The 27,612-nt window shown below is 37.6% G+C and overlaps 1 protein-coding gene across 4 annotated transcripts in view; it reads right to left on the reverse strand.

The window, feature by feature from the left end:
• The window catches only part of tup (LIM1_Isl and LIM2_Isl domain-containing protein tup), a 228,006-nt gene that overhangs the window by 144,149 nt on the left and 56,245 nt on the right, over nucleotides 1-27,612 (reverse strand). For all 4 annotated transcript variants that reach the window (XM_083131714.1, XM_083131713.1, XM_083131716.1 and 1 more), the window contains exons 2-3: nucleotides 24,500-24,689; nucleotides 1,571-1,848 (exon numbers count right to left, since the gene is read on the reverse strand). In XM_083131714.1, coding sequence (XP_082987840.1) covers nucleotides 1,571-1,848; nucleotides 24,500-24,689 — 468 coding nt within the window. The remainder of the gene's footprint in view (nucleotides 1-1,570; nucleotides 1,849-24,499; nucleotides 24,690-27,612) is intronic.

The raw sequence follows: 27,612 nt of genomic DNA on the forward strand, positions 1-27,612 counted from the left end.
TTCCTGATACACAGAAACAGCAGTAGTAATAATAATACTAATTCTGACCATTGAGTATATTTTTCCATATCGTCTTGCGTTGCGATTCTGACACACATTTTTTGTCTATTGCTTGCTTCCCAATATTCCCCCCTTCCTTACATTGAAATCATTAGGGAGCGGAAGTTGACCTAAAAAAAATTAAAATATATGACCGAAAGAATGTCCTAAAAATGGGGAAAATGACGTAAAAAATGCAAAAAAATGACCATTAAATTTGTTAGTTTCAGGTTAAAAATTGAACTGAAAAGGAAATTAAACAAAATGCAATCTTGCTTTTAAAAAAAAGGCACCAAATGAAAGCACATGCACATTCAATTAAAATATGCAATAAGGATTTGCAATGGAAACAATCGAATAATTTTAAAACAATTTAATGAGAAAGCTCGTAAATTGCAATCCTGCGATATATATATATATATATATATATATATATATATATATATATATATATATAGGCCTATGTTCTCCTTGGAGAAAAGCCTCAAGAATATTACCAAAATGAAAGAAGTGCCAAAACATGACGAAACAATACATCGAATATTGCGAAAAATGACGGGAAAATGCCGAAAATCGGGGAAAATGACCTAAACCCTGAAAATTGGCAAAAAATGCAAAAAAAAAAATGCACTATAAAATTACCTTTATTGGGTTCTAGACGAAGTGTAATACAGTGTATATTTAATGGGCATCGTGTCGGAGATGTCAGAAAAAGAATGACATTTCATCAACTTCAGCTCCCAAATCATATATTAGAATATCTTTCTCGGTTGAAACTGTATCGAGACAAGATGTTAACCACACGTTGCGGAAAATAAAAAATAAAAATAATAAAAAAAGATAGGTAGGTTAGTATTTTGTACGATAAATTTCGAATATTTTCTTTCATTTGGATGTTGATTGAATAACAGCCAGATATCGGGCACACCTGGTACTGTCCTCTGACACGACCAATGTTGCCAGTACACCATGTAACTTATGAATATACCACAATTTACACCATAAATTGTCTGTAACGCATAAAATGCGTAAAAATGTATCAGTTCGATAAATATACTCACAGAGACCATCGATATACACAAAAATAGCTATATTTCATCCTTTATTTTACTTCATACAAAACCTCTTTGGCATCTTAGGATCTTTTCCGCATACTGAACGTTCATGTAGAGCATGACTTTCTTGTATAATGTTTACAAATTATCCACATAGACAAAGAATAGCTAGTGTAAGTTGTATGTCTCTATTGCTTTTTGTACAAAAGTTTGTACAAAACAAGACTTTTTGGACACCCTCTATAATTAATGGACTAGGCGACGACATTTGCCTACTGTAAATATTTGCTGCTGGCTGTACGATAAAAGTAAAGGGTACTCCCATTTAGTATCCTTACAGGTATGCAGCCCAAAATACACACATGTTACCACATTGCTTAATGTGTAAGGACACAATTTACGTGCAGCAAATAAGCAATTCCTACCGCAACGTGACACCAACCGCACTGCACAGAAGCGCTAAAGCTAATCCTTACCTGAGTTAGACCCCTCGTTATTGTGTCCGCTGTTGTTGTTGTTCACGTTCGTGCTGTTGTTGTTGTTCTCGCCGTTGGTTGCTTTCTCGAGCACTTCGTGATCCTCTTTACAGAACAACCCGTCCTCCCGGAGCGCAAATTCGTCCCCCGGAATCAACTGCCTCTCACACGCAGTGCACCGGAAACAATCAATGTGGTAGATCTTCGTCTTCGCACGCATCACAAAGTCGTTCTTGCTAAAACTGAGTCCGCACTTGTCGCACTTTGTACCGAACAACCTGCAATGAGAATGGAGAAAATGTCAGTGTTGCTAACCAACCTCTCTGCGAATACTCTATAGCCAAGGTGGGCCTCCCCGATGGCGTAGTGGTAACGTCGTCGCCTTGTAATCAAGGGGCCCGAGTCGATATACGGGAGAAGGTCCGATTAGAAAGGCTAATCGGGAATGGACCTACAGTTTTTGAAGTGGGGTCCGAACTACCATTTGCCTCCATCGGGTATTGAACCCGGCACACCTTGGCTGCAAGTCAACGACGTTACCAGCATGATATAACAGGAATAATAAATAATCGATAATAAAAATGCGTACAAGGAAACAATACCCAAATTACAACTAGAAGCCTTCAAGTGAACAACTGAAATTAAGCATGATTGATTTGCTTTATTTTGATTCGCTTTTTGTGCCACTTAAGGCTAATTTGCGAAGATGGGGATGAGTAATGATATGATGAAATTGACACTCACAAACATCCATGCCCAGGCCGGGATTCTAACCCACGACTCCTGGCGTCATAGCGCTATGTGCTAACGATTCTGCCACGAGGGAAGGCAAAAGTTAAGCATTATTTAGTGATAGAATGATCAAGAATTATGGGAACATTCAGTGATAAAATACCATAGAAACAAATATAATTTTGTCTATAATTCAGTAAAAAGAGAATACCGATTTTAAATAACGTACTTTAAAATTAAAAATAACAATTGAATAAAATGGAAAATGTTTGAGAAAATGAGGATTCCAATTCTGTCAAAGCCTAGAAGCTCCGAATTTTGTCCAACCTCGGCCAACTCTGAATCCAATTTATTCTCCAGATCGTCATCTTATAGCTAAATAATGATTCACATGTCAAATACAATTCCAAAACTCATGATTTCGTAAGATTAGAAACTAAAGTGAGTAACAACGCGTTCTGAACCCGCACTAACTAAAAAAAAAATGGTCTCTCCAATCACAGTAGAATGTAGTAAGCCACTCATCTAGATATCACCATCAATTTACTCAGAAAATGTAACCTCCTCTTTCATTTTACATCGCCGTTTTGTTCAGTTTGAGAATTTCCTGAAAATCAGGTGAGTTTTTTCTAAAAAAAATGACATTAACTGTCGAAAGTTTCCAACTGTCTCTACAAATTCCTACTGTCAAAATTCCAGTCAATATCGAAATGTCAGAACAAATCACGAATCTATAGAAATTCGATTCAAAAAGTTGTTCTTTTGATAATGCATGGATCTAACTTACACACACCGTGTCAACATAAATCAAATTATGAGTGTGCAACGTACTTCTTTTGACAGGAAAGGTGTATTTTTAAATGCGAATTTATTTTCGATACATTAAACAGTTTAAAAAAAAATGTTTTTAATCAAAGGATATAATACAGTTTTCTTCTCTACGTATTTGCAGCCACGAGGCTGGGTAAATGATGATTAGATGAAATTTATGAACGGACCGAAAAGAACACCTCTGCACAGCCACTCAATGCACTGTGACAGAAAGACTCCTTATATTTTACGTAGCTTTGAGCATTGAATTAAGAAAACACGTTTCATTAAGTTTTTGGTAAACGCAAAGAAAAAATTGTAGCCTTTGCTAAATTTGGTAATTATGACTATAAATTTATTTTATGAATGTAAGCAAATGTGCAAGATTACTAAAATAATTTGGTTTTGATGAAGAATCATTAATTTGTCGCCGATTTGAACAAATGTTTGATTACCAGAAACATTTTTTTTTTGTTATTATAAACATTTTTCTGTGTGGGCTGCTTTTAATAGGAAATCGTATTTAAAGTGTTAATTTCAGTTTCGGTACATTGAAGTTACACCGTTTTCACTTAAAGTCACTTTGTAGTAAAATGGCAGGTCTGTCGTAGATTCGACCCCCAACGCCGGCAAAAAGGAATTTGTTCATCAGAAGGCTAGAGAACAGGTGCTCCCTCGAAACAGTTAAAAATAGTAGACATTGTATAATGTTAAATTAACATTGCATGCTAATATAGAATCATTGTCACTAACATTCAGTTCCGGTTCAATATTCGGTGGGGGCACATAGTGCTAAAAAAAATCACTAACATTCAGATAATTAATGTTCTTCTTATTGAAAACATTAAGGAGGAAGTATTTCATTCTCAATAGAAGGAGCTTTTTTTCATAACCAAAAAAAAAAGTTTATCGTAAACAAATAATTGTGTAAATAGGCGACAAACAAATGATTGTTCATGGGAACACAATATTGTAAATATTACGGTACTTGCAACAGTATAGTTAGATGGTAGCAGAAATTATGGTCTGTACCGTCATTTGTACATTTGTAGTGTACATTGTACATTTTACAGTGTACAGTGAGATGCATAAGTATTACCAATCAAACAGTCCATCACCATGTTCATGCACTTTATTTTACCCAATAAAAGCTTCAGGAATTGAAACATAATGAAAGTGGCTCAATAACCTCTGCAACATGCACAAAAATATCTATCTATTCTTGAAAAATAAGTAGGATGCCAGAGAAAAATTGATAAAAATAGCCATGGACAATTTGCCGAGCAATACTTGTGCATCCCACTGTACGAGACGATCTCCCGAAATAAAACGGCAAACATCCGTCCAGCACGACTCGTATCTTCAAGATGCAGACCGTGAAACCCGCAGTGTCGCACCTTCAAGACTCCCCCTCGTACATGGTGTCGGGCCGGTAAGTGGATTCGTTCCGGGCCGGTACCTTCACGCTCGTTCGGTCCGCAGTCGGCTCGCCGGCCACATCACATACACGCGCGCGCACGCACACACGCGTACGGCCAGGAGATTTCTCACCGTCCACCAGATTGCCCCCTTCCCCCACTCCCCGTGCAGCAATCCTGCCGTGGTAATCTTATTAACAGCGACTCCCTGCATCGTATTAAATCACACGGGCAAAGAACGCTGGTTTCCATGGCAACCGGAAGGGTAGGTCCAGCATGCCGAGCGCCATCTCGGATTGGGCCCCCGCGACGACCAGCCCATTGGCCGATTAATATGAGAAAGATTCCTTAGTTCTTTTAGAGTACGATTTGGCCTTGAAAAGACTTGAATGTAACGTAACGAATAGTTACCGTTAAATTTACAAATATTCAACTGTAAAAATTTAACAGGGTGTCTTAATTTACTGAAACAAATGTTATTTTTTTTCATAAATAAATATATTTTCCCTCAACAGGAGTTTGCAAGCTGGTCCAAATAGGATATGTCCCCCAATATATCAAAAATTACCACATTATATTGGTGAATTTCACACTATGTCCGCCACCTACCCAAAAAGAAAAAAAAACATGAATGGTGACGACACTTAAGTATGCGCATACTTATAACATGAATACCAACTTTGGAATCACATACAAATACATATTTTCTAATTTCCAATAGGATGTCATACTATTATCTTACATTCACACACAACGAATAGTTTGTCACAACTACTTCCAGCTAATTATTACATTTTCTAAGATTGCGTGGTTTTGCCAGCTGGAAATGAATTGAAATATCATTTTGCACCTTGGTACTTTCATGTCAAACGTTACCTAACATACTTTCTAAATTATCAGAATGACACAAACACGTTTGGCGTTCCTTTGAAACTTGCCGCTAATGGTATTAATAACTTAATCAGATTTTTGCAGTAGGCTACATTAATGCATTTCACGACTGCATCAGGAAAACGATGTGTTTCTCATGTTTCTTCCGTGTATTTTTCAATTTTATACATATTTTATGATAACATTTGTCATGAAATACGTAACATGTATTTACCATTATACAGTGTACATTAATAATACATTAAGTCACTTCATACATAACTCATTATCTCCATGTATTTTCAGTATTTGTGTGGTTCCTTAAGTAGCTAGTAACCCATATCAGTACTGAATGCGCTATAAAGAACCAGGGTGGGACGACTGACTACCACACTAGAGACTCGGGTTCGATTCGCGTTTTTGGCTTCTAGAAACAATTCTAAACAATTCTATTTGTGTTAGAATTTGGAATATTTTATCACATTCTCGAAAAGTGCAAAGGTCTAGGAATACCTCAAATATGGCCATATAATTGTGTCGGTAAGATTTTTGCACTTAGGGATGCTAGAGATGCACACATAAAATAAAATTCATCAGCTGAAACAAAAAAAATTCATTAAGTCTATAGCTCAAGACCTAATGTCTAACTGCATACTCGCGAAAGTTGCAGAAAGGTGCATCGAAAAACGAATCAGTTGATGCATTAAAGTCCAGCTCGACATAGAAAGAAATACTCACTTGCATTATTACTTCACTTCGGCGTTACCTTTACAAAATAACGATGCACAAAAATGCATCTGAAAAGCTGATTCTTGACTAAGGCCAAGGAAACGAACTCTTTTAACACATCAATTGATGGGTGTTTGGTGCATCAATTGCATTTAGTTTTCTGTGTGTATGGAGATGGTATTGTAAAAATAGAGACGGGTCCGAGACTCTAGATATCGTTCCCCGGAATGATATTTGAAAAACTTGGCTAAATCAAATAGACTTTACTATGTAGGAACTTCTTCAAATGTACCAAAGCGGCTAACCGAATGATTATTTAGATATGTCATATTAACTTTTATAGAAATTGCGAAGTCAAGCCATTGGTGGCAATGGAAAGCCTGTCCTGCGTAGTTGCATGCTTTCAATAAACAATAATTCCATTTTCCAAGAGTTCTGCGTCGAAACGAGGCGTCAAACAGAAAGGTCGTTTGCGTCAATGACGATGTGAAAGTTTATGCGACCACACGCCGTATGCTATTTGATAAGCTTTACTTAACTTCGCCTTCCTGTCACTTTTGTCTAATGGCGAAAATGAGGATGAATAGGGTAAGATGAAGATGGTGAAAGGACAATCATCACAAACATATACGGAAGGCACAACACGAGTCCCACCACAGAGGCTGTGATTCTAAGCGCCAGAGCCTCGTTAGTCTGCCAAATGCAGTCCGGGGTCGTAGAAGGGAGGTTGATATTTGGTTGTCTTGAGGAAGGGTGACCCTTTGTATCTCATGCCATTTGTACTACCGGTATATATTTGGACAGGGCTGTAGTGGCCGTATCCAGCATTTCCAATCTGAGACGAGACCAGACCGAGACTGCTACGTATATATAGTCTTGTCTCGATACTGTGCCTAATTCCGCCACTATCTCGGAGAATTCTCAGCTGAAAATCGCAGTATCGAGCCCTCCTGGCAAAACTGCCGCGTTCGCGTCGGTGCAGAAATTCTCTCGGGAACGAACCAACTGCCAAAGATTGAAAGGTCTGCGAGGTCGGTGGGAGGGAGTTGGGGGTGAGTAGCTTCGTGACAGTTTGGGAGTGGGATTCTGACATCTGGAAAGAGTTCAGAGTTCAACGACAACGTCTTTTAGAAGTGATATTTTACTTTGGATCCTTCAGCCACTACCAGATCCCACACATCAACTTGTTTCGTGGGTTGTTGATTTACCTTCGCTGACAGAGGTAGTGTCACGCCTAGACAGAGCGTAGGAAATCACGCCTTATCCACTAATAAACAAAAATGAACAAGGTTTAACTCTTCGAGATTAAAAAATCTCAGTAAATTACACGACCGTCTACATGGCGGCATGTCAATATAAAATCAACGATTTTCCAAGTGGGAGGTTTGCTAGATAAGAAAAATCCTTAGGCGATACCTATTTCCAATCTACTGCAAGAAAGGAGTGAGTGTAAACAAAACCACGTGACCTCTGAAAAATAGTATCTTCCTATGTGCTAGATCTGTTGTTATTTTGCCAGCTCATAATACAAGCCGAGTGGTTAGCACATCGCGCTGCGACGTCAAGGGTCCCGGGTTCGAATCCCGTCCGGGTTTGGTTGTTTGTGAATGTCCGTTCATCAATTTCATCATTTCATCACTCATCCCCATCTTCGCAAATTAGCCAAGAGGCACAAAACGCGAAGTAAAATAAACTAAAATCAAATCAAATCAAATCAAGCTCATAATACAAGGATGCACAACTTCAATACAGCAGAAAAGTTGAGTGGTATTGCTTTTGCTACGCACAAGTTTCTGCGCAGCTGTCATTGGAACAACCAATGGGATTTCTCTGAAACATCGAATAATAAAAATATGTTGTCAACATCAAAATTTTACGAAGTTTTGTTGCAGTAGATTTAAAGGTGTAAATTAATTAAGGACACAGTTTTGTAATTAGACGGTTTCGTGTTCGATTTTTGTGTGTTTGAAACTAACTTTAAAATTTGTCCCGCGGGAGAGTGCATAAAATGTTCGATAGAGCAAACTTATCTAACCAAGCCTTTCTTTACAGTGATAATCCAGTTACCGAGCCTTTTAACAGTAATTTCAGTTACTCAAGTTCTTTTACAGTATTAATACAGTTCCCCATGCCTTTTTCACATTAATAATAAAGTTACCCAAATCGTTTCACTGTAATAACCCACTTATCCAAACCTTTTTACAGTAATAGACCTGTTACCCAATCATTTTTACAGTAATAATCCACTTCTTATAACACAGAAATTACATTTTTGCTTCAAGAAACTAAATGGTTGCTTCAAGAAAGCAAAATGTGGCAAATGCGACCGAGTTTAAATCACGACACAATCTAGAAATACGACGTCGTTTCACTCTTCCCCCCACCCTTCCTTTCGGTTTACCATATTTTTAAACGACACATATATTCACCCGAGTTTGTGTTTGTAGCGAATTTATACTGTGGAGTCCTCGGCAAGGAAGAGTAAAGACTCTGGCATCCAAATGAGAGGATGAGAACTTTTTTTTTCGGTTTGTTTACCTTTCAAAGGACTCTTTTCGATTCACGCGGTGAATTACAACGCCTGGCGTTTTTCCATTTGTCCTAAAAGGCCCATTTCCACACCTGCTTCAATACCTCATACACACGTACGCCTGAAACTCACGAAGAGGTCACGTCGGACCAAAATATCGGTTCCCCACATGTCCTTACTTCCCCAACTATACATTTCCTTGGTCTTCCGCCTTAACGTTCAGTTTATGGTGAATTCTTCATTCCGCGTACGTAATATTTTATCTTACACGTGTAAAAGAAAATGCATCAAGTTTAATTTATTCGCTTCAAATGCATAAAGCGAATCAACCATGTGTGTATGTAATTGTTGTTGTCTTCTAATCCGGTGCACCAAGAGAAAATGAAGCGTTAACATAACTTAGGCGAAATACCGGAATGCTTCTCTGTACCTGAATCGGAATTCATTGTATTTTATTACATTTTTCTATTAATCTTATTATTAGTTTTCTCAATGTGCAACTTAGAAATGACCAACATTCAATACGCTGTGTGTATATGATGCATTCCATAAAGGGAAATTTTCTTTTAATCATTAGGATGGACTAAGTAAGAATTTAAAATTGTTCCGAGGATTCTGTGGAGCAACGTTGCGCATAACGGTAGAGATGGGGAGAAAGCAAATGGGCAAAGCATTATGCGCTGTAAACAGCTGGTAGGAACAGTCGCGTTACCCCCTCTGCGCAATCCCTTTCCCTTTTTCTTGTTAATTGGTCTAGCCCTCTCTAGTTACTACTTGCTTTCGTTCCCTTGCTCTACATAATTCTGGGACAGACTACAGGAAGAAGTGAGGATTCTGAAGCTCGTATATATTCTCGATCAACTCTTTTTTTTTTTTGTTCTAGCCAGCAACCCAACCGATATCTTTCAATTGCTCACTAACTGATAATAATTTAAGAAAATAATACAGTCAAGATTTCAGAAGGGGAAACAATTTCCCTATACCTTCCTCAGTATGTGAAACATTTACGAAAGCGAGTTCTACTCAAGCACTGGCGTACGGAGAATACATTTTTTTTTCGGGAGGGGCTGGCATTATAAATTACATAGCTGCTCTCTACGGGAACGGTGTACACAATAAGATATTTCGTATATTCAAAACTTTGTACTCTCAAAAATGGCAATCGGGGGTCAGTTTAAGGGGGGTTGCATTTACCACTCTGGTTTCCTAGAGTTCTTACTATTTTTATTAGAAAATGATTTTTTTTTACATTTTGGAGGTGGCTGTAGCCCCCTCAGCGTACGCTGTATACTCAAGCAAAATCAGCAGAGCAGTAGAATTTCCAGAAAATTCTTTCCTCTTTCTTATTGACCACTCAATTCAACTCTTTCTTTCAGAACATCAATATGGCCAATAGGGTGTGTTTTTTTTTTCTTCTTTACATTTGCTACGAATCAGGATTGCAGTTTGATGCATCATTTGTAAAGGCAATGCCAAAGTTCTCCATGTGATGCAAGTGATATTTCTCTCCATGTCTATCTAGCATCAACTGGTACGTCCTTTTATGAGCCTTCCTGCATCTTTCTCGATTATGAACCTAAACATTTGGTCTGGGCTACAGACTTTATGCATTTTTTTCTTTTGTTTCAGCTGATGCATTTACTTTTCTAAATATTGAATTGACACTCGCAATAGAACACCTATGTCCATACCGGAACTAGTACGTGCAACTTATACCTTATATATATATATATTAGGTATAAAATATAGAATTTAATACGCGCCTGTATTTTTTGAAAATTCGTCGTTTTTTAACATAGCCTATAATTTAAATTTAAATTAAATTTAAAAACCATACAGAAGCATGCGCGATTTCAATAGCTGTTACCAGATCATAGGGGAAAATGGGGGGATTGAAGTGGAAAGAGGCGATTAGAAAAGAAAGGAGATGATAAAGACAGCAAAATATAAGCAAACAAACTCAATTCAGAACAAATCTTCCCGAACTGGTTCCTGCGGCTGACGTGCGTTTGCCCAACAGTCAGTGTTACAATCGGCTTCTGACGTCACGTGTATGTTGTGCATACACTGTTCTTGACAGCAGAACTCTTGCATGTTGATTGAGAGTTGGCATTCATGTAAAATATGGCGCAGTAATACTAACTGGTGGGGAAACTTGATAAATACCGAGTTTTGAAATATAGATTTTATTGTACTTTAATCGTATCTTGGGAAATGCGACTTGAAAAATGAACGAAACTGGTAAAATACTATATCGATTGAGACGGGGACCCTCTCACTCATCGCGGTCCACACAATTTTTTTTTTTTTAATTTTTAAAAAATTTTCAGCAGGGGCGGAGTTAAGAATGGGCTTTGGTTCGCCCAAAAATCAGGCTGACCCACCATGTCAAAATTTCGTGATGAAAATGAAAGGAGTGTAGTAGTATCCATAACGAGAACCTTCAATGATTCGATCACATAACAACATCGTAAATATCAAAATATATTTTTATTTTAAGTTGTGACCCACCTAAATCATTTACCACTTCAGAGAGTTGGGTTCATCTGTTTTTGAGTCACTTTTACATGATTTTAACTCGTCTTAGAATAGGACACAGCATTCTTACCCGTTGTCATTTGTTGAAAGGCCTAGGCCCTCCAAAGCATTGTGAACGTAATACTAAGTTATTTTAAGTATTCTGTATATTCTTACTGAATATGCCGATCTTACTTACCCTAGACAAAGTTTTAACCTTCCCAGCGATTTATGATATATGTTTGGATATGATAAGAGTGTTTTGCAGATGTTTTTAACTTTTTGAGAAAAGCGGGCCCTTTATATTGTTTCTGAGAAAGTTTTTACACTATCTTTACCCTTTTTTTATTATGTTTTTGTCATGTGCAGGTCCCTTTACAACGATGCACTTTTAAATCTTTCTCAAGGGGCTCTTCACGCCCCTCTTTAACATCAAGGTAGGGTTTTAGATTAGGGGCTTTTTAATGGCCATACGAGCTGAAGCACTCAAAACATTTAATATCATGCATTTTTAAAAAAATTCCCTGTCCACTCTGTTGTGTTTTAGCATTACAATAAAAAAGTTTTAAGCGTTAAAATACGGACGGTATTCATGAGAATAAAGTTGTTAAAATTAAGTGAACAGAAATAAATTATCTATATACAGAACATCTCGCATCACAAAACTGGTTCAAGGAGAGAAAAGTGTACTTTATTTCGAAATCCTGGCAAGTATAAAAACACATGATTTTGCACGACTTATGCAGATTTTCGAATAAGGTGGGAGGGGTTCATGGAGCCCAGACCCCCCGCAAAGACTTACCAAGTACTAAAATTACATAAAAATATACTTGTTTAGCATTTGTTGTATAATCAATAGTTTATTTATTTCCATTGAACTTACTGGAAGGCAAAGATTTTATTACGATCATACCGCTTTGAAGGAATTTATGCACACTACTACTGATAGCATAAAATATTAATCAAGAACTTTAGTTTTCGTCAACTGGATCTCGCATCCTTTATTGTTTTTTATCTCTTTAACATGAACTTCCTTCTTTTTACAAAAATTTGGCGATCTTAACTACATGTAAGCTAGATAATGAATACGTGCTGTTATATCTCTATTCCTACCGTATTTTTGCTTGTTGATATAATAATAACAACAAAATATTAATTGATTTACAGTTTAATTTATATTATTGTAATTTAATTTTATAATTATGACATAATTATTGAATTTCAATATTTATATGATAATATTATTTCTATTTGTGAGACACTGGGTCGGATCACCCTCCCCCCGAAATATATTTCCATGTGCCTGGTTTTTCGGTATATTTTAAAAATCCCCCGACTTTCCAAGGTTTCGTTTGGTATTGATCTCAATGAACCTTCCGCGCTTCCGCACCGGTGGGCGACCGACTTCACGACAGTCACAGACGGACACCGACCACGGCTCATTGGCAAGGCAACACAACGGACCACTTGCAACCTGAGAGGGGACCACGCCACAAGCCCCACGAGGAAGAGGAAACAAGCGTCTCGCGAAATGCGTAAGCACATTCGCAGACAAATACCCGAGTGGGAGTTAATATTTGCGCAAATACCGCGTCTCAATGACTGCGTATTGTTTCGTTGCTCGTAACAACAAAACCTTATTTATTTCTCCGCATGATGTCACTAGCATCGCCCTTAATGAGACAACACTGGCGTAAGGATGCTTGTGGAGACGGCGGCGTCCACCAAACAGAGGGGAAGAATAAAATTATAGTAACGCAAAATAAATAATTCTAAAGTGCTTAGCGAGTAATTAAACATCATTTTCGGTTTTGTGACACTACCACAAGCCTCGCTTGGGAAGAAGGTCTTGGTTTCAAGCACTCGCAGGGTCAACTACCATTGGCATCGATGCAGAACGAACTTATAAAAAAGTACAATGTATTATAATAGTATTCTAAACATTGCAAGGACAGTAAGTGTGTTTGTAGAGAGTGTTTGTCTGTCAATCAACGGTAAAGTCCCCCGCAAGGGAAGCGACGACGGGTTGGAATCGCTCCGTGGTCCTTAACCGACCACGGGAAGGTCCTGAAAAGGTCCGCAAGCAACTGCAAACACGTGAAGAACGGGCGTTTCGCACTAACGTCAGCGCAGAGATGGCTGTAATGGCAAAACCTCGTGTCTACTCGCTTTCGTGTGCGCTGTTGGTGGTTTTCTCTTTATTTTCTTCTATTTATCAACCAAGTAGGCGGATGGGATTTGTTTTCTTCCCTGTCCCTTTCTGACCACGGTCCGGAATCCTCGAGTACGGAGGAAAGGATTATTTTTGTCGACTCGTTCATGCTAATTTACACAACACGAATGGTACTGGACAAAGACCAGTAGACCACACGTCGCACGTGCAAATGTTTTCCTTTCAATTGGGTTTCATGTAAATTTTTCGAGCGAGACTAAATTCCGCTTTCAGAATTTTCCCTGTAAACTTACTGGAAAAATATACTGGTTTTATAAATACGCTGGTCATGTGAAAAGTTCTAATATGAAGTAAGTTCTTGTCATCTTTGTACCACGTTAAAGATCATATTTTTAAAAAAATCTCCAGATTTTCATTTCTTTATTTCCTTTTTGTTTCGGTTGCTTTGCGCCGCTTTTATACATCTAGGGTTAGTTGCGACGATGAGGATGGGCAATCACAATTATACATCTACGGCTCCCAGATGACGGAGTGTTAACGCTGTCGCCTTATACTAAAGGGGTCTATGGTTCGATCCCCGGTGGAAGAATATTGAGCAATAGTTGAATAGGCTTAGGCAGAGATGCGAGTATATAGATAACAGCAAAAGCAAGTCACACGAAGGTTTTCGTGAATGCTCTAGAAGATATTCCAAGTAGATGTAGTTTCAGGTTTTGGAATTCCATAGCGGTTTTTCGAAAAAGGATTCGTTGGCATCGGACAAAGATCCATCCGAGCCTTATATGTAAAGATTTTTTTTTTTAACTTTGAGAGACTATTTTACTATGTCCATAAATCACACCCTAATCAAAACAGTCAAAAAATGTACATGTAATGCCTTGTAATGAAGGGGTCCCAGGTTCGATGACCGGTGAAGGCACATGGTGGTTCGGATCCCACTTTAAACTGTAGGTCCAGTCCCGATTAGCCTTACTGTGCATAAAGTGGACTTAAAACACCAACTCAATCAATCCAACTCTCAACATAGGACAAGATCCAATTATGAGGTTGACAACAATCAGATCATATGATTGGTGCGGTTGGAAACACTGTGTCGTCCAATTCTCGCGCCTGTTAGCACCCCTTCATGCATGGCGTCAGCTCCTCTACCCTGTGTAGTAGCACATCCCCGCAGCAAACTCTATCAGCGGCGGAGATAGTCCCCTTTCTGTTTATTTTACAATCTCCTTGTTTGTTTAGTTATCCGCGGTCAGCTATTTGTGACCACAGACTGAGTGACGGCGGAAGGGAACCTGGTCGTCTTTTCTCCCCCCCCCCCCTTGCTCGTCGGTAAAACGAGGAGGGGGTCTCATTCTGTAGAGAGAGAAAAAAGAAAAAAATCGGAATGTCGTTCGGGGTTGGGACTGTCATAACCAGAGTTTGGCATTACGTCTACCAAAAATCATTATGCAAGGTTGTGATGATAATAAGACGACTTGCTGGTAAGTAGGGGGGAAAAATGATTTTTTCGACTCAAATCTCGCATAAAAATTAATCACGGTGATTTTTAAGCAGCGATTCTGGCGATTGGAAATGATTTTTTTCCGCACGATACTGATAATTAGGGAGCGGAAGTTGATGAAATGTCATCTTTCATCTGACATCTCAGACACGATGTCATCTTTCATCTGACATCTCAGACACGATGCCCATTAAATAAATATACCTACACAATATTACACTTCGTCTAGAACCCAAAAAAGTGCATTTTATTGCCAATTTTCAGGTTTTAGGTCATTATCCCCGATTTTCGGCATTTTCCCGTCATTTTTCGCAATATTCGGTGTATTCTTTCGTCATTTTTTGTCACTTCTTTCATTTTGGTAATATTCTTGACTCTTTTCACCAAGGTGAACATAGGCCTATATCTCGCAGATTGCAATTTACGAGCAAAAGAAATGCTGAACTGGTGACAGTCTTTGTTGTGTCGGGGGAAACCAGCAGGTGTCCGTCTGGGGCAAACTGGGAAATTTATGCATTTTACACCAATTTATTCAGCGTATACGACCTTTTCATTAAATTGTTTTAAAATTATTCGGTTCTTTCCATTGGAAATCCTCGTTGCATATTTTAATTTAATGTGCATATGGTATCATTTGGTGCCTTTTTTTAAAAAGCAAGATTGCATTTTGTTTAATTTCCTTTTCATTTCAATTTTTAACCTGAAAGTAATAAATTTAATGGTCATTTTTTGCATTTTTTTACGTCATTTTCCCCCATTTTTTAGGAAATTCTATAGGTCATATACCTATATTTTTTAGGTCATCAACTTCCGCTCCCTACTGATAATTCACGAAAATAAGTTATTCAGATTACGAATACGTGCACTGCGTATGTTGCAACGTCAGGATTCCATTGATTGAATTAACGTTATTTGACGTCTCTTTTTTACCACTTTTGGCTACTCGCGACGACATGATGGAATTGATGAAGGGACACTCATAAAGAACACCCATGCCTATAGGTCAGGATTCCTGATATCGTAGCGCGCTGTGATAACCACTCTGGCACGGAGGTTGGCTGGAGCTGGTTTCAGGTACCAGCGTGGAGGTGGTTGAGCGAGTGCCCTGTTAATTTCATCTAATCATCGTTTTATCTCATCGTCGCGAATAGCAAAAATTGGTAGAAAAGTGTGTGTGTGTTTCTTGTTCGTCTTACCTCCCTCATTTTCTGCCTTTACTCAATCTTAATCTCTCTCTCTCTATTTCTCGTTTCCTTCTCTCTCTCTCTCTTTCTGATTTTCTACCTTCACTCACTCTTTCATTCCTTTTCTCTCTCTCTTTCTGATTTTCTACCTTCATTCACTCTTTCATTCCTTCTCTCTTTCTCTCTCTCTCTTTCTCCCCCCCCTCTCTCTCTCTCGGTTAACTCTTCAATCCAACTACAGTGCACTCGATAATAATTTATTTGAACCAGAAGAACTGCTGTTCTAAACGAACACTTACAGCGGCGTTAAAGTGAAATACTTCTCGGGTAGCAAACTCAATTTCCACGGACACCAAACTGGTCTTGAACAATGCATCTTTTAATGTGAATTTTTCCAGATTTTTTTTTATCAGTCGAGGAAGCAAACGAAATCTTAACAACGTGGTCATTCTCCTCGATGATATCAGTAACTCGAAATACTTCCAAGTACCTGGCCGGATAATTTCAACAAGTTAGATAAACACATCGGGTGTGTCAAAGGAAACGTCGAGTGCAAGTGGAAAAGTGCGGTCATTTTCAGTGTTGCAAAATCAGAACGTTGAGAAAGAGCTAAATCGCACTGAAGAATGAAGTCAGAATGGCTTGCATAGGGATGTCCCCGAGGCTACATTATAGTAGAGATCAGAACGAGACGAGCTTGTAGGAAATCGAGACAAGATCCAGATTAACTGTCGGCGAGACTTCTCGTCTGTCTCTGTGGCCTAGCGCATGTAGTGCTAGACTCGTGAGCCCGCCACTGACGGTTCAGTTGAGTGATCGATTGATTTGGTTTATTTTACTTCGCTTTTCTGCCACTTTTGACTAACCGTGAAGATGAGTGTGAGTGATGATATGATGAAGGGACACTCACTAAGAACACCAGTACCCAAAAGTCAATCTCACTTCCACGTAGTACATCCCGGTAGCGTATTTCACATGTGCACATTGAAATAGAGATTGGGGATGTGATTCGTAATGGAGAAGTTTCTGGTTGGCTGGAGTGACTTTTTTTACTTTGTTGAGTATTTGTATGGCGTGCCTTACAATTTGACTATAGTCTTGAACTTGTTGAAATCTGAAAACCACTTATATTTTCCTTTCTCATCTATCATCTACTTTTAGTACATTGCTTTCATCTTTTCTAAATATTTCTATTACAGCTTCACTTTCACTAAATCGATACTTATCCTCCAGCGATTTATTTACATTCTATCACCTTGTGCTGCCATCTACATGTCTTTATCGAAACTTCTTTCTTTTCACTTTGTGTTTTTATATCTGGTTTGTAACAACCCTTTTTAAAACAAATAGGTGCGCGCTTATACAGTCAAAACTAAGGTTTTGGCGCTAAACAAGGGTCTGATACATTTTTTAAGTAAGAATTCAAAATGTTTTTTGCTAGCATCTGACGAAAACAGGAAAATGACCCAATTGTATAAGAATTTTCATCAAATGCAACATTTTTAAAATTATTTCCTTTATTATTTCCAATAAGAAAGTCTATTCGCTTTCCGAGTATTGATTACTATTCGAGTACGTTGTCTTCCCCCACCAGATGGTTCTGCTTGTGCTGGGGCATAGTAGTCTGTGGTTTACAAAAAATGTTCACCCTAGTCAATTAAAAAAATGCCAGTTTCCTATCATATAATATATTATCATTGAGACAGTCTGCTAGCCAATAGGGAGCATTCATGCACAAACCACGCCCCCAATCTCTATTTCAATGTGCACATGTGAAATACGCATCCCGGTAACTGCAATGTTGCAGGCCAATGAGTCTCTGTTGCCTGTACCCACGGCCAGTATAATCATCTATGGGACTCGTGTTTGAGATTGCCCCTTCATGCATTTCACATTATCACCACTCATCCCATCGTCGCGATGTTAACAAAATTGGAAGAAAGGCGACGTTAGATAAACTAAATCAATCAACAAATACCTCCCATGATCAACGCGGTGTGCTAACCACTCTGCCACGGAGGTCGGTTTCACTAACTGCCCAAGGTTCAAGTCCTGGCATGGGCAGAGGGAGCAGGGGGAGTGAACTCCCCACTGTCGAAAAACTAGGCAAGTAATTGCGCTTTTGGACCAAGGATGCAACTTTGTATAGTACACCTTGGACTGCACCTTGGACTAACGAGGCTCTGGCGACTGTACAGTCAGTATAATCCTATAATCCTGTCTGAAGCCTGTTGCGTCTTGTCCACGTGTGTGCTTCATCAGTTTCATCTGATAGCCTTTTATCCTGTTCGTCGCGATTAACCAAAAGTGGAGAAAAAACGATAAAAATAACCAGAAGTAATCAAATCCTTGTGAGTGTACCTTCATCAATTTAACCTAATCTAATTTTACCATCTTCAGCGTGGCGATTGGACCAAGACTGGCAGAAAAACGGTGTAAAATAATGAGACATTCAAATAAAAAAAATCAGGATTAGTAAATAAAATTGTAAGCCGCAAAATCAAACGTAAATTTCTTTACTTTGCTTTCATGAAAGAAAGAGTCATGTTTAAAATTTGTTTTTATAAGTTGTTTTTTTTACATTTTTGTATCTACCATTTCGAGACTCAAGACGAGAACGAGAAGGTCGAGACGAGTACGAAACTGAAGTTTCAATAGAGAGGACATTGTTCACTCACGAAACTTGACTCATCAGGGTACCATTCCTGTACTTTTGAGAAGTAAAGGTGCAAGAACATGACTCCGTGTCTTAGGAATGATCATAGTATTCATAGCACTCTTTCCAATGGTACCTGGATCAGTGGCGGCCCCAAAGGCTCACCCCAAATCAATCCAAGAACTAGAATCACGCTCATGGAGGAGTGCGAGGGTTTAGGAACCAGACCTGGCTCCAAAACGTCCAAGTTGTCAACAATGGTAATTTTTATTTAGCATCCTCTCTCTTTCTCTCTCACTCATGTGGGAAACAGTTCGACGCGAACGAAATAAAAGGCATGAGTCAATATTATTTGCGACGACGTATTGATGAATCAGCTAACCATAACGACGCCGCCTACCTTTGCAAACAAAATATTTCCTCTTTTTTTTGCTAACTCACGTGACGATTTTTCTGCAAATAACGTTCCGTGGAATTATCCAAAGGGGCATGGTAGATGAGATACATCCTAATGCTCGATTCACAATGTTTGTGCTTTTCGGGCTCCTTTGGATTGTCTGTTTGGACTCTGTGTATAAGCTCTGTGCGATGATATGCTTGATATTACCATGCGGTCCTATCGATAGAGTTATGAAAGCGAATGTACCACTTTTTTTCTGAACAGGAGTGTACATCTGTTCTACACTATCAGTTTGGGGCTTGTATATTGAAAACAATAGTGTGGGTATTTTACACAGAAAGGATAACATTGAAAAAATGGTGTTTCTGTCACAGACTTCGTATCAATCTCCTCTGAATAGAGAATCATATCAAGCCAGGATTCTGAACCTCAGTCATCGGCCGTTGCTCTATCAGTAGAGGCACATATTTTTGTAAAATAAAAAAGCAAAATTTCGGTACAAAAACGGAGTCAATTTCGGGTTCAAAAGCGGTAAATAAAATAAAATATCGGTGTTATGGCGGTGAAAAATTGGATGAAAAGTAGTATATAAAAAGACATTTTGGGTTTAAAATTGTGAATATAATCCTAAATTTGATTTAAAAACTACACTTATTCCACAGAATTAACATTTCACTTCTAATAGCACATTTATGTAGTTAGCAGAGTATTAAGTTTATTTCTGTGTGAAGGAGTCAATTTTTGCTTCCCCAATATTAACAGCAGAATTAATAACTACTCCGGGAATTGCATAACTCTCAGGATAATTCAGACCTCAGAAGGTGTGGCGTCTGTGAATAAAACGTGAATTTCGTGTTTAAGAGTTAATTTCGCTTTTTGCAGTTCATTTCGCATTATTTCGTGACAAAACATGGTCACAAAATGCATCTCACACCTTTCAAACACATGAAAAATTAACACTACAATGTGTTTTTTTCAAATAATGCATGCCTCTATGTATCAGGCATTCAAAGAATGCCATGTCAGGTATTAACAAATCTTCCTGGTTTACTAGAGTTAAGGGGCTGAGCAACTGGCATTTGCAGGACAATGACCAGGGTTACAGGGAAGAGAACAAAACTGAGAGCAACGGGCGGTGGTGGGTCTTTTTGCCTGGAGTCGTCGAAGAAGTAGCAACTGAGAAGATTGAGCGTTCGATCACGATTAAATTCGATCAGCCATCAGCGGAACTTTATCATCATAGACAGACAGGTATAGTCCTTTCCAACCATGTTGATCTAGACTTGAAGGTACAACTCCAAATGCTTGTGTTTTGCCATTTCTGAGTGTGAAAAGTAACCTCTCGCCCAGTACCATTAAGTTATCTGCCAGGGGCGAGTGCTCACCGTTGACGATGAATGGTTACATGAGCTGTGTCACCCACGTCAATGGTTAATGGTTCTTGGTTTGATCCCACGAACCTCAGAGTTCGTTACGACTTGATGTTAGTAGTTTCGCAGTCTTCTTCGACAAAGCGGTATTCTTGAAGCTTCTAGCTCATTGTACGAGGTATAACAGTTAAATTTAGCATTTATGCTTTTTGATGAATATAGAGTTCTAAAGAAAACCTTCTAAAATGTTCTGAGCATGGGTCCTCTCTATGAGGCTTTTTTTTTGTTGTTGTTATATTGAATTTCTCGCAACACTCTCTTTCAAGCTCCTTTCTCAACAACCAATAGGCCAAATTGAACCGAATTAAATAAAAGCGTTCATAATGCTTGATTTTATGGCATCTTTTCCAAATATACTTTGAAACGTGTACGTAAATAATAATAAATACTTAAATACTCCCATTCATATCTTCATGGTCGCAAATAGCCCGAAATGGCATAATCGCTTATTGTTCCTTGTAGCACCTAATCTAGTCTTTCTTATTTCAGATGTATTTTTTAGGCTTTTTCTTTAATTTCTCACTAACTTCAGATATATTGTTGGACCTTTTCTTTAATTTCCCACTGCCTCTTTTTATTTTTTCTCACTTCACAAGTTTTATTATATTTCGCTCTTCTCTTTCGTATCTCACTATCTCTTCTTGTTTTTCTCAATTCTTTCATTTCTCACTATCTCTTCTTCTTTTCCTCACTTTAGGTGTTGTAATTTTTTAGCCCTTTTCTTTAATTTCTTACTACCTCTTCCGGTCTGTCTCACTTCAGATGTTTATACTTTTGCCCTTATTCTTTCATTTCTCATTATCTCTTCTTATGTTTCTCACTTCAGATGTTCTTTCATTTCTCTTGCCTTTCTCATTTCAGATGAATCTTTTGGTCTCTTTCCTTTAAGTTCACTATCTCTTCTTGTTTTTCTCACTTCAGAATTCTATTTTGTTTTTCCTTATTCTATCTACCGTATCTCTCCATATGTTTCTCACTTTGGATGCTTTATTTTGTTTGCCCTTTTCCTTCATTGCACACTATCTCTTCTTGTCTTTCTAACTTCATAGGTTTTTTTGTCCCTGTTCTTTCATTTCTCACTATCTCTTCTTGTTTTCCTCACATTAGATTTTTCAATTTTATTTCTGTTTCTATTCCTTCATTTCTCAATCTATATCTTCTTGCCTTCCTCACATTAAAAATAATGTCGAGGAATGGTAACGACCTTCTTTTCAAATACATCAATGCCGTTAATGTTGTTATTCATGGGTACGTGGTGGGAAGGAGGGTTGCTAAGGAAACCTGTTTTCAACAACCATCTTCCTCAGAGATAGATGAACAACCACGAATTCTCCTTTTTGTCGAAATCCAAACAGTGGCTATATATACAGACACAATATACTTGTATCTTGCTTACTTCAAGAGCACGGTACTCATCACTTGCCACAGAAAGTGTCTTGTTTCAAGCGGACAAGTGGACGATCTCTGGATTCCTAAGACTCTTGAGGGTTGCATACGGACAGCCTCTCCAAAGGCACGGACGCTGGGAGCGTCGACTCTCCGCGCTGAGATGAACTGTGGAGTACGATTGTTGAAAGTTTGATTTCAAATCAATGTGGAGGACCATCCAACGTGCCGTGAACCGGTGGGAAAGCCGAGCTGGAGGTGTTACCAGAAGAAGAAAACGTGTAACAGCGAAGTCAACATCGCCATTGGTGGAGTTGTATAAGCGTAAAGGAGGAAAAAAAATTCACTGTCCAATGAAAGAAACAGTGGATTGGGGAACTTACCGGATGTAGCACTTATTTATTTAATCTTCCTCGCTTGTGGTGGATCGGTGTTCATTCTCAGTATTCTTCCTCAAACCTGCTCCTTTCTCAGTTGTTTTTTTTTCGCAATCACTCAAATGGAATATTAATATTAGACGTCCATGAAGGTGTAATCCTGATCATTTAATTTGGTTCGATTTTCGTCCATTTATTTTCATACCACTACTATTGTGACCACCTCAAAGGGGCTCTAAAAAATTAGTTTCTAAATTCTAAAAGAAACTAAAACAATTTCCAAGAGAATACAATAATAATACAGGCACTGAAGTCAATGTTCCAAGTCCTCTATCCTTTGTTTATTTTTCTGTTTATAATCATACCTTAGAAGATAATGCTTGAGCAATAAAAATCTATGGTTCAATACCATGCAACTTTACATTACAACGACATGATTTCCCATTAGCAACACGCGTGACTTCATGTTAATAATTGCAGATATTTCACAAAAATTTTCAAGGAGTTCCATATTATCATTACGACTTAACGTTATTGTCTCATTCACACTTATGGTAAGCATTGCGTTTCACAACTTTCCACTGTATCTTCATGGCTTCACGTTATTTACAATGAATTTAATTTTAGTCTCAACCACAATTATTCTGTCCCACACAATGATAACAGATGCCTGAGTTATCTCCCCTCTCCCCCATGATATAGTTGCCCTAGCTATGGATATTAATTTGATAATAGAATACCTGGCCTCCCCGATGGCGCAGTGGTAGCGTCGTCGCCTTGTAATCAAAGGGTTCTGGGTTCGATTCCCGGTGGAGGCACATAGTGGTTCGGAACCCACTTTAAACTGTAGGTCCAGTCCCGATTGGCCTTACTGTGCATAAAGTGAACTTAAAACATCAAATCAATAAATAGTAGAATACCTAAATCTTCAACTTATCTTTGTATTCTTTACATATTTTCTTTGAACTTCGATATTTCTGTAATGGCGGTTTTTCCTGCACACATATAAATAACTCTAAATTATTATTTTTTAAATACTGAAAATCTAATTGGAATTCAATTTGATCGAATTCTAATTTCTATATTATAAAGGCCAGTTGGTATAGGCTTCCGCTTTGTAATCAAGATGTAGAACAAAGCCGTGTTAGAAATAGCAAATTCCATGGGAAAATCATTTTAAATTTGACACATATCTTAAGATATTTGGTCGCCAACGTTTGGCGAACAACAAATTCTTAAGCATTTAAAAACGAAACAGTATTCATTTTTGTTGTAATAACAAGAGAAGAGACCAACCCTCTCCTTTAGAAATTAACATAGTTTCTTTGATTATAAAAAAGCAATAAAAGGCAAAAAAACTGATAAAAAATAGATTTTAATTAATTTATAACACAGCAGAATAACCTATGGAAAGAGTATGTTAATTCCGAAAAATAAGTGTTAAATTCAGAAACTAGATCCAGGTAGTGAATGTTTCCATGACGGTGTACTTCAAATTATAGAAAATTGGATTTTTGTGAAAAGTCACATAACATAACTCTCGTGACTCCAAGTTTCCCCTACAGCAATATTAATAAATTACAAAACCAATATATGAATTATTAATAGTAAACCAATAAATCTAAAATAACAAATTTTTCGATTAATTATGTGGATAAAATTTAAACAAAATATGCAAATAACCATATTTCAGTGCATTAATGATTTGTACTCTGAAATAGAAAAATAAGTACAGTTGTCCACGATAGTATCTTTGATGATGTTCGTGTAAAAAGTGTTTCCCCAATAATATTATAATAGTATAATAATATTGATAAGAATAATAAGTTGCTCTAACCAGCTACTCCACAGAAATGCAACACATCTCTGTTTGTCATTACTTTTTTGCCATGTAAAAATCAAACATTTTTATTTGTAGTTTTCCACTGTCTCGATCAGTGATTTAAAGCATTATTTACCGAGAATAAAGACAGCAGAAATTATACTCGTATCAATTTCCCATAGCAGCAAACTTCCGTAATCTAAGGACACCCCTTGAAGAACATCCTCCTTAACTTAGTGGGTCAGGAGTAGTACTTCTGCATGAGGTCCGATTACAAACATGGCGGAAATCGTGCATACCTTCAGATTCACATACGTTACGCTCGTGCAGCAATATGCACGAAGGGTGATTTTTTCAAACGGAGAAGGGGAAGGGGGGATAAGGCCTTCCTTACCTCACGTAATCCCGTTTGCAGTAGGTCTTCCCGTCGCGAACGAAGCAAGTGCAAGTCTCGTCCAGGAACTGGTGGCACTCCGCGCACTTTAGGCAGGCCGCGTGCCATTCGAGGTCCGGGGCGACACGCAGGATGTACTGGTCGTGTATTTGGGCACCGCAACCAACACAGAGACTAAGCCGCCGCTTTTCTGAAAACAGAAAAAAAATAACAATTATAGCACTTACTAAATTTGGTCAACTTGAAATACATTATATAATTTTATATACAAATGAGGCCAAGGCAACTTGAAATACATTACATAATTTTTAACAAATGAGGCCAAGGGTACCCGCGGGGGTGTAAGATTTCATATCTTGCCGTTCAGTCACAGAAACTTTTGTTATTATTATTACTTTACAAATCATAAAATTCAAATTCAATTGAAAATACTTGGCCTTGTGTACAAGTTTAGACTCGAATGTACTATTTAGGTAGAAACTGTATTCGCTATGCTTCCTTTTGATAAATATCTATCACTTTGTTGATGAAGAGTTCTTTGCATTTTTCTACATTTTCACAAAGCACATATATCAAACACGAGACCTAATCTACCGCCCTTTATGTTACCTCTCATCCGTACTGAAGGGTAGTGTAAAACAATAGTAATAATTCAAAATGACGGGATGGGAATTATCGTTAGATCCCGAGTTCGGGAAATGATTTTCCAACGTTTAGGAATCCCGAACAGCCGAGAAATTCCAAAGGATCTCATTTGAAAGGGGTTAATTCTTGATTTGTCTGGACTATAAATGTCTGAAATTGAAATGAACAGTTTTTATTCCAGGAGTGCAAAAATAATTACTTGAAGGGGAAATAGTGTGTACAAATCGATGCATAGGTTTGATTGATTGTTTCGTTTTATTTTACTTCGCCTTTTGTGCTACTTTTGACTAATTTGCGAAGATGGGGATGAGTGATCATATGATGAAATTGATGACTTCACACTCACAAACATCCATGCCCAGGTCGGGATTCAAACCCGGGACCCCTAAAATCGTAGCGTGATGTGCTAACCACTCTGCCACGGGGGCCGGCTCACCCCATCGGGAAAGTTCGAAAATTTCCCGCGATCTGGTCGAGAAATGGATATATTTCAGCCCAGTACATCAGAATTATTAATATTTCCTTCCTAAGTCCGTTCCGACCAAATATTTTTCATCCCTCACACCTCTATAAGTAACGACAGTCAACATGATTCTAATGTCTCTTGTGGAAATGATCTCTTGTTATTTTGTTAGTCATAGCAGCTAATTGCTGTAAATCGCAGAAAACCTTATTATTTGTGACAAAATATCGCTACAATTTCATCATTTGAATTAGATGAACTTTTTCCAGATATTGGCTGATTTGTTCAGGATTACAAAAAAGAAACAACAAAGAAACATTTTTCTTGCTAGTGAATAATTTATTTGTTTCTTGCCTATTTAAGCAATTGTCACAAGTGCCACTTTCTATTCCAAATAAGCATTTCTGTGTAATCTAGTAGTATAATTATCTTAAAAGTGATGAATGTGTTGGTTATTATTTTCATTGTATTTCTTAGACTCTTTCTATTGCATGGTAGCATTTCCTAAATTTATTAACTTGACTACATTGTTTGCTAATTCTAAACAAATGAGGTAGATTCGTTCAGATGTCTTAAAATAACTTTTCTTTAACAAGAACTTCTGTGTAATTCAATGATATATTTATCTTGAAAGCGGATGTGTGTGTTGGCTTTCACTGGGTTCTTTTGATATTTATTTATTTCTATTGCCTTAATATTTTAACATTCACTGTGTTGTCCTTTTTTATTCTGTCTAACTTGCTATTATTTTTCGACCATAAGTTACTAAAAAATTGATAATTTGTATCACATGACTTCTACATACATTTTTTTTTTCAATTTGATTGCACATGCATTTAACAGCAAGCCGTTCAACATTAAATTGATATAATTTTGTGTAAATTCTGTCCGTCAGTTCCCTAATTCTCCTTCAAAAATTACTGCTGCTTGTTTTAGAAAAATCTCAATTGTGTACATGTGTGCATACACACGCCCGTGTGTATCAGTCTGCGTATCAGAAATAACAGTTCGTGCATATGTAAACAATTTTTCAGTTGGGAATTTAACTGGTTTCACCTTGGATGCCAAAGATCGATTTTCCAACACAGAAGTTGATGTAATTTACCCAGTTTCCCAAAGCTGCACTGCATCATCATTCACTGTACGTATGATTCAATCTCTCTAAAGCGGAAGGCTTGTTGCCACAGCAACATAAGTCTTCCATGTCCCTCCTGGACAAGATCAATTCACTCTTGAGCCATTCCATGTGAAATTGGACAAACAAGGTTAATTTACTTTTATTGAAAGAATCACTTATTATATGTGAAATTAAAGGAAAATATGCAGAATTTGGAATTATTAATACAAACATTAGTTTCATAGCTTTTAAATAACATATTGTTTCAAACCAATTTCCTCTTTATAGTAGAAATTGGATTTTATGTGTGGTGTTTCCACTTTTTTCATTATGGTACAGTATTATACCATAATAAAACTAAATTAATTCAAATTTCGTTCTAATTGTCACATTTTTTGTTTCTATATCTTAAGCTCTGAAGTATCCTACTTAATTTTTTATACAAACCTTAGTTTGAAGTATCTATTTATAATAATTTTCGTAGCCTTTACATTGTTCCATAATCCTACATGTGCATGCTGTCACAGCCATCACAAAATTTGACACACCCGTCACAGGCGAAAAATGTTTATAAAGAAAGTATGTAGTAATATTTTTAGAAACTATATAAGCATCTAAATGCCGAGTGAAAATAAAATGGAAGTGTTTGAGTCATTATTTCATAGAGGTCTTTGTCACAATGACAAAAATGTATTTTCTGTAAATGAAAATTGAGATTGGGGAGGAATACTCTGAAATTATATACCTTTCATCAAGGAAAATGAAATTACATGAATTGTTCGAGTTCCGTATTTGAAGGTGCTAAGGAAATAATTTTAAAATGAATCGAAATTTGTCTGCTGTCACACCCGTCACAATGGAATTGACCATCCATACCAAATTCCTTCA

This window comes from Lepisma saccharinum, chromosome 11 (assembly GCF_977018435.1).
Source record: "Lepisma saccharinum chromosome 11, izLepSacc3.1, whole genome shotgun sequence".
Taxonomy (NCBI): domain Eukaryota; kingdom Metazoa; phylum Arthropoda; class Insecta; order Zygentoma; family Lepismatidae; genus Lepisma; species Lepisma saccharinum.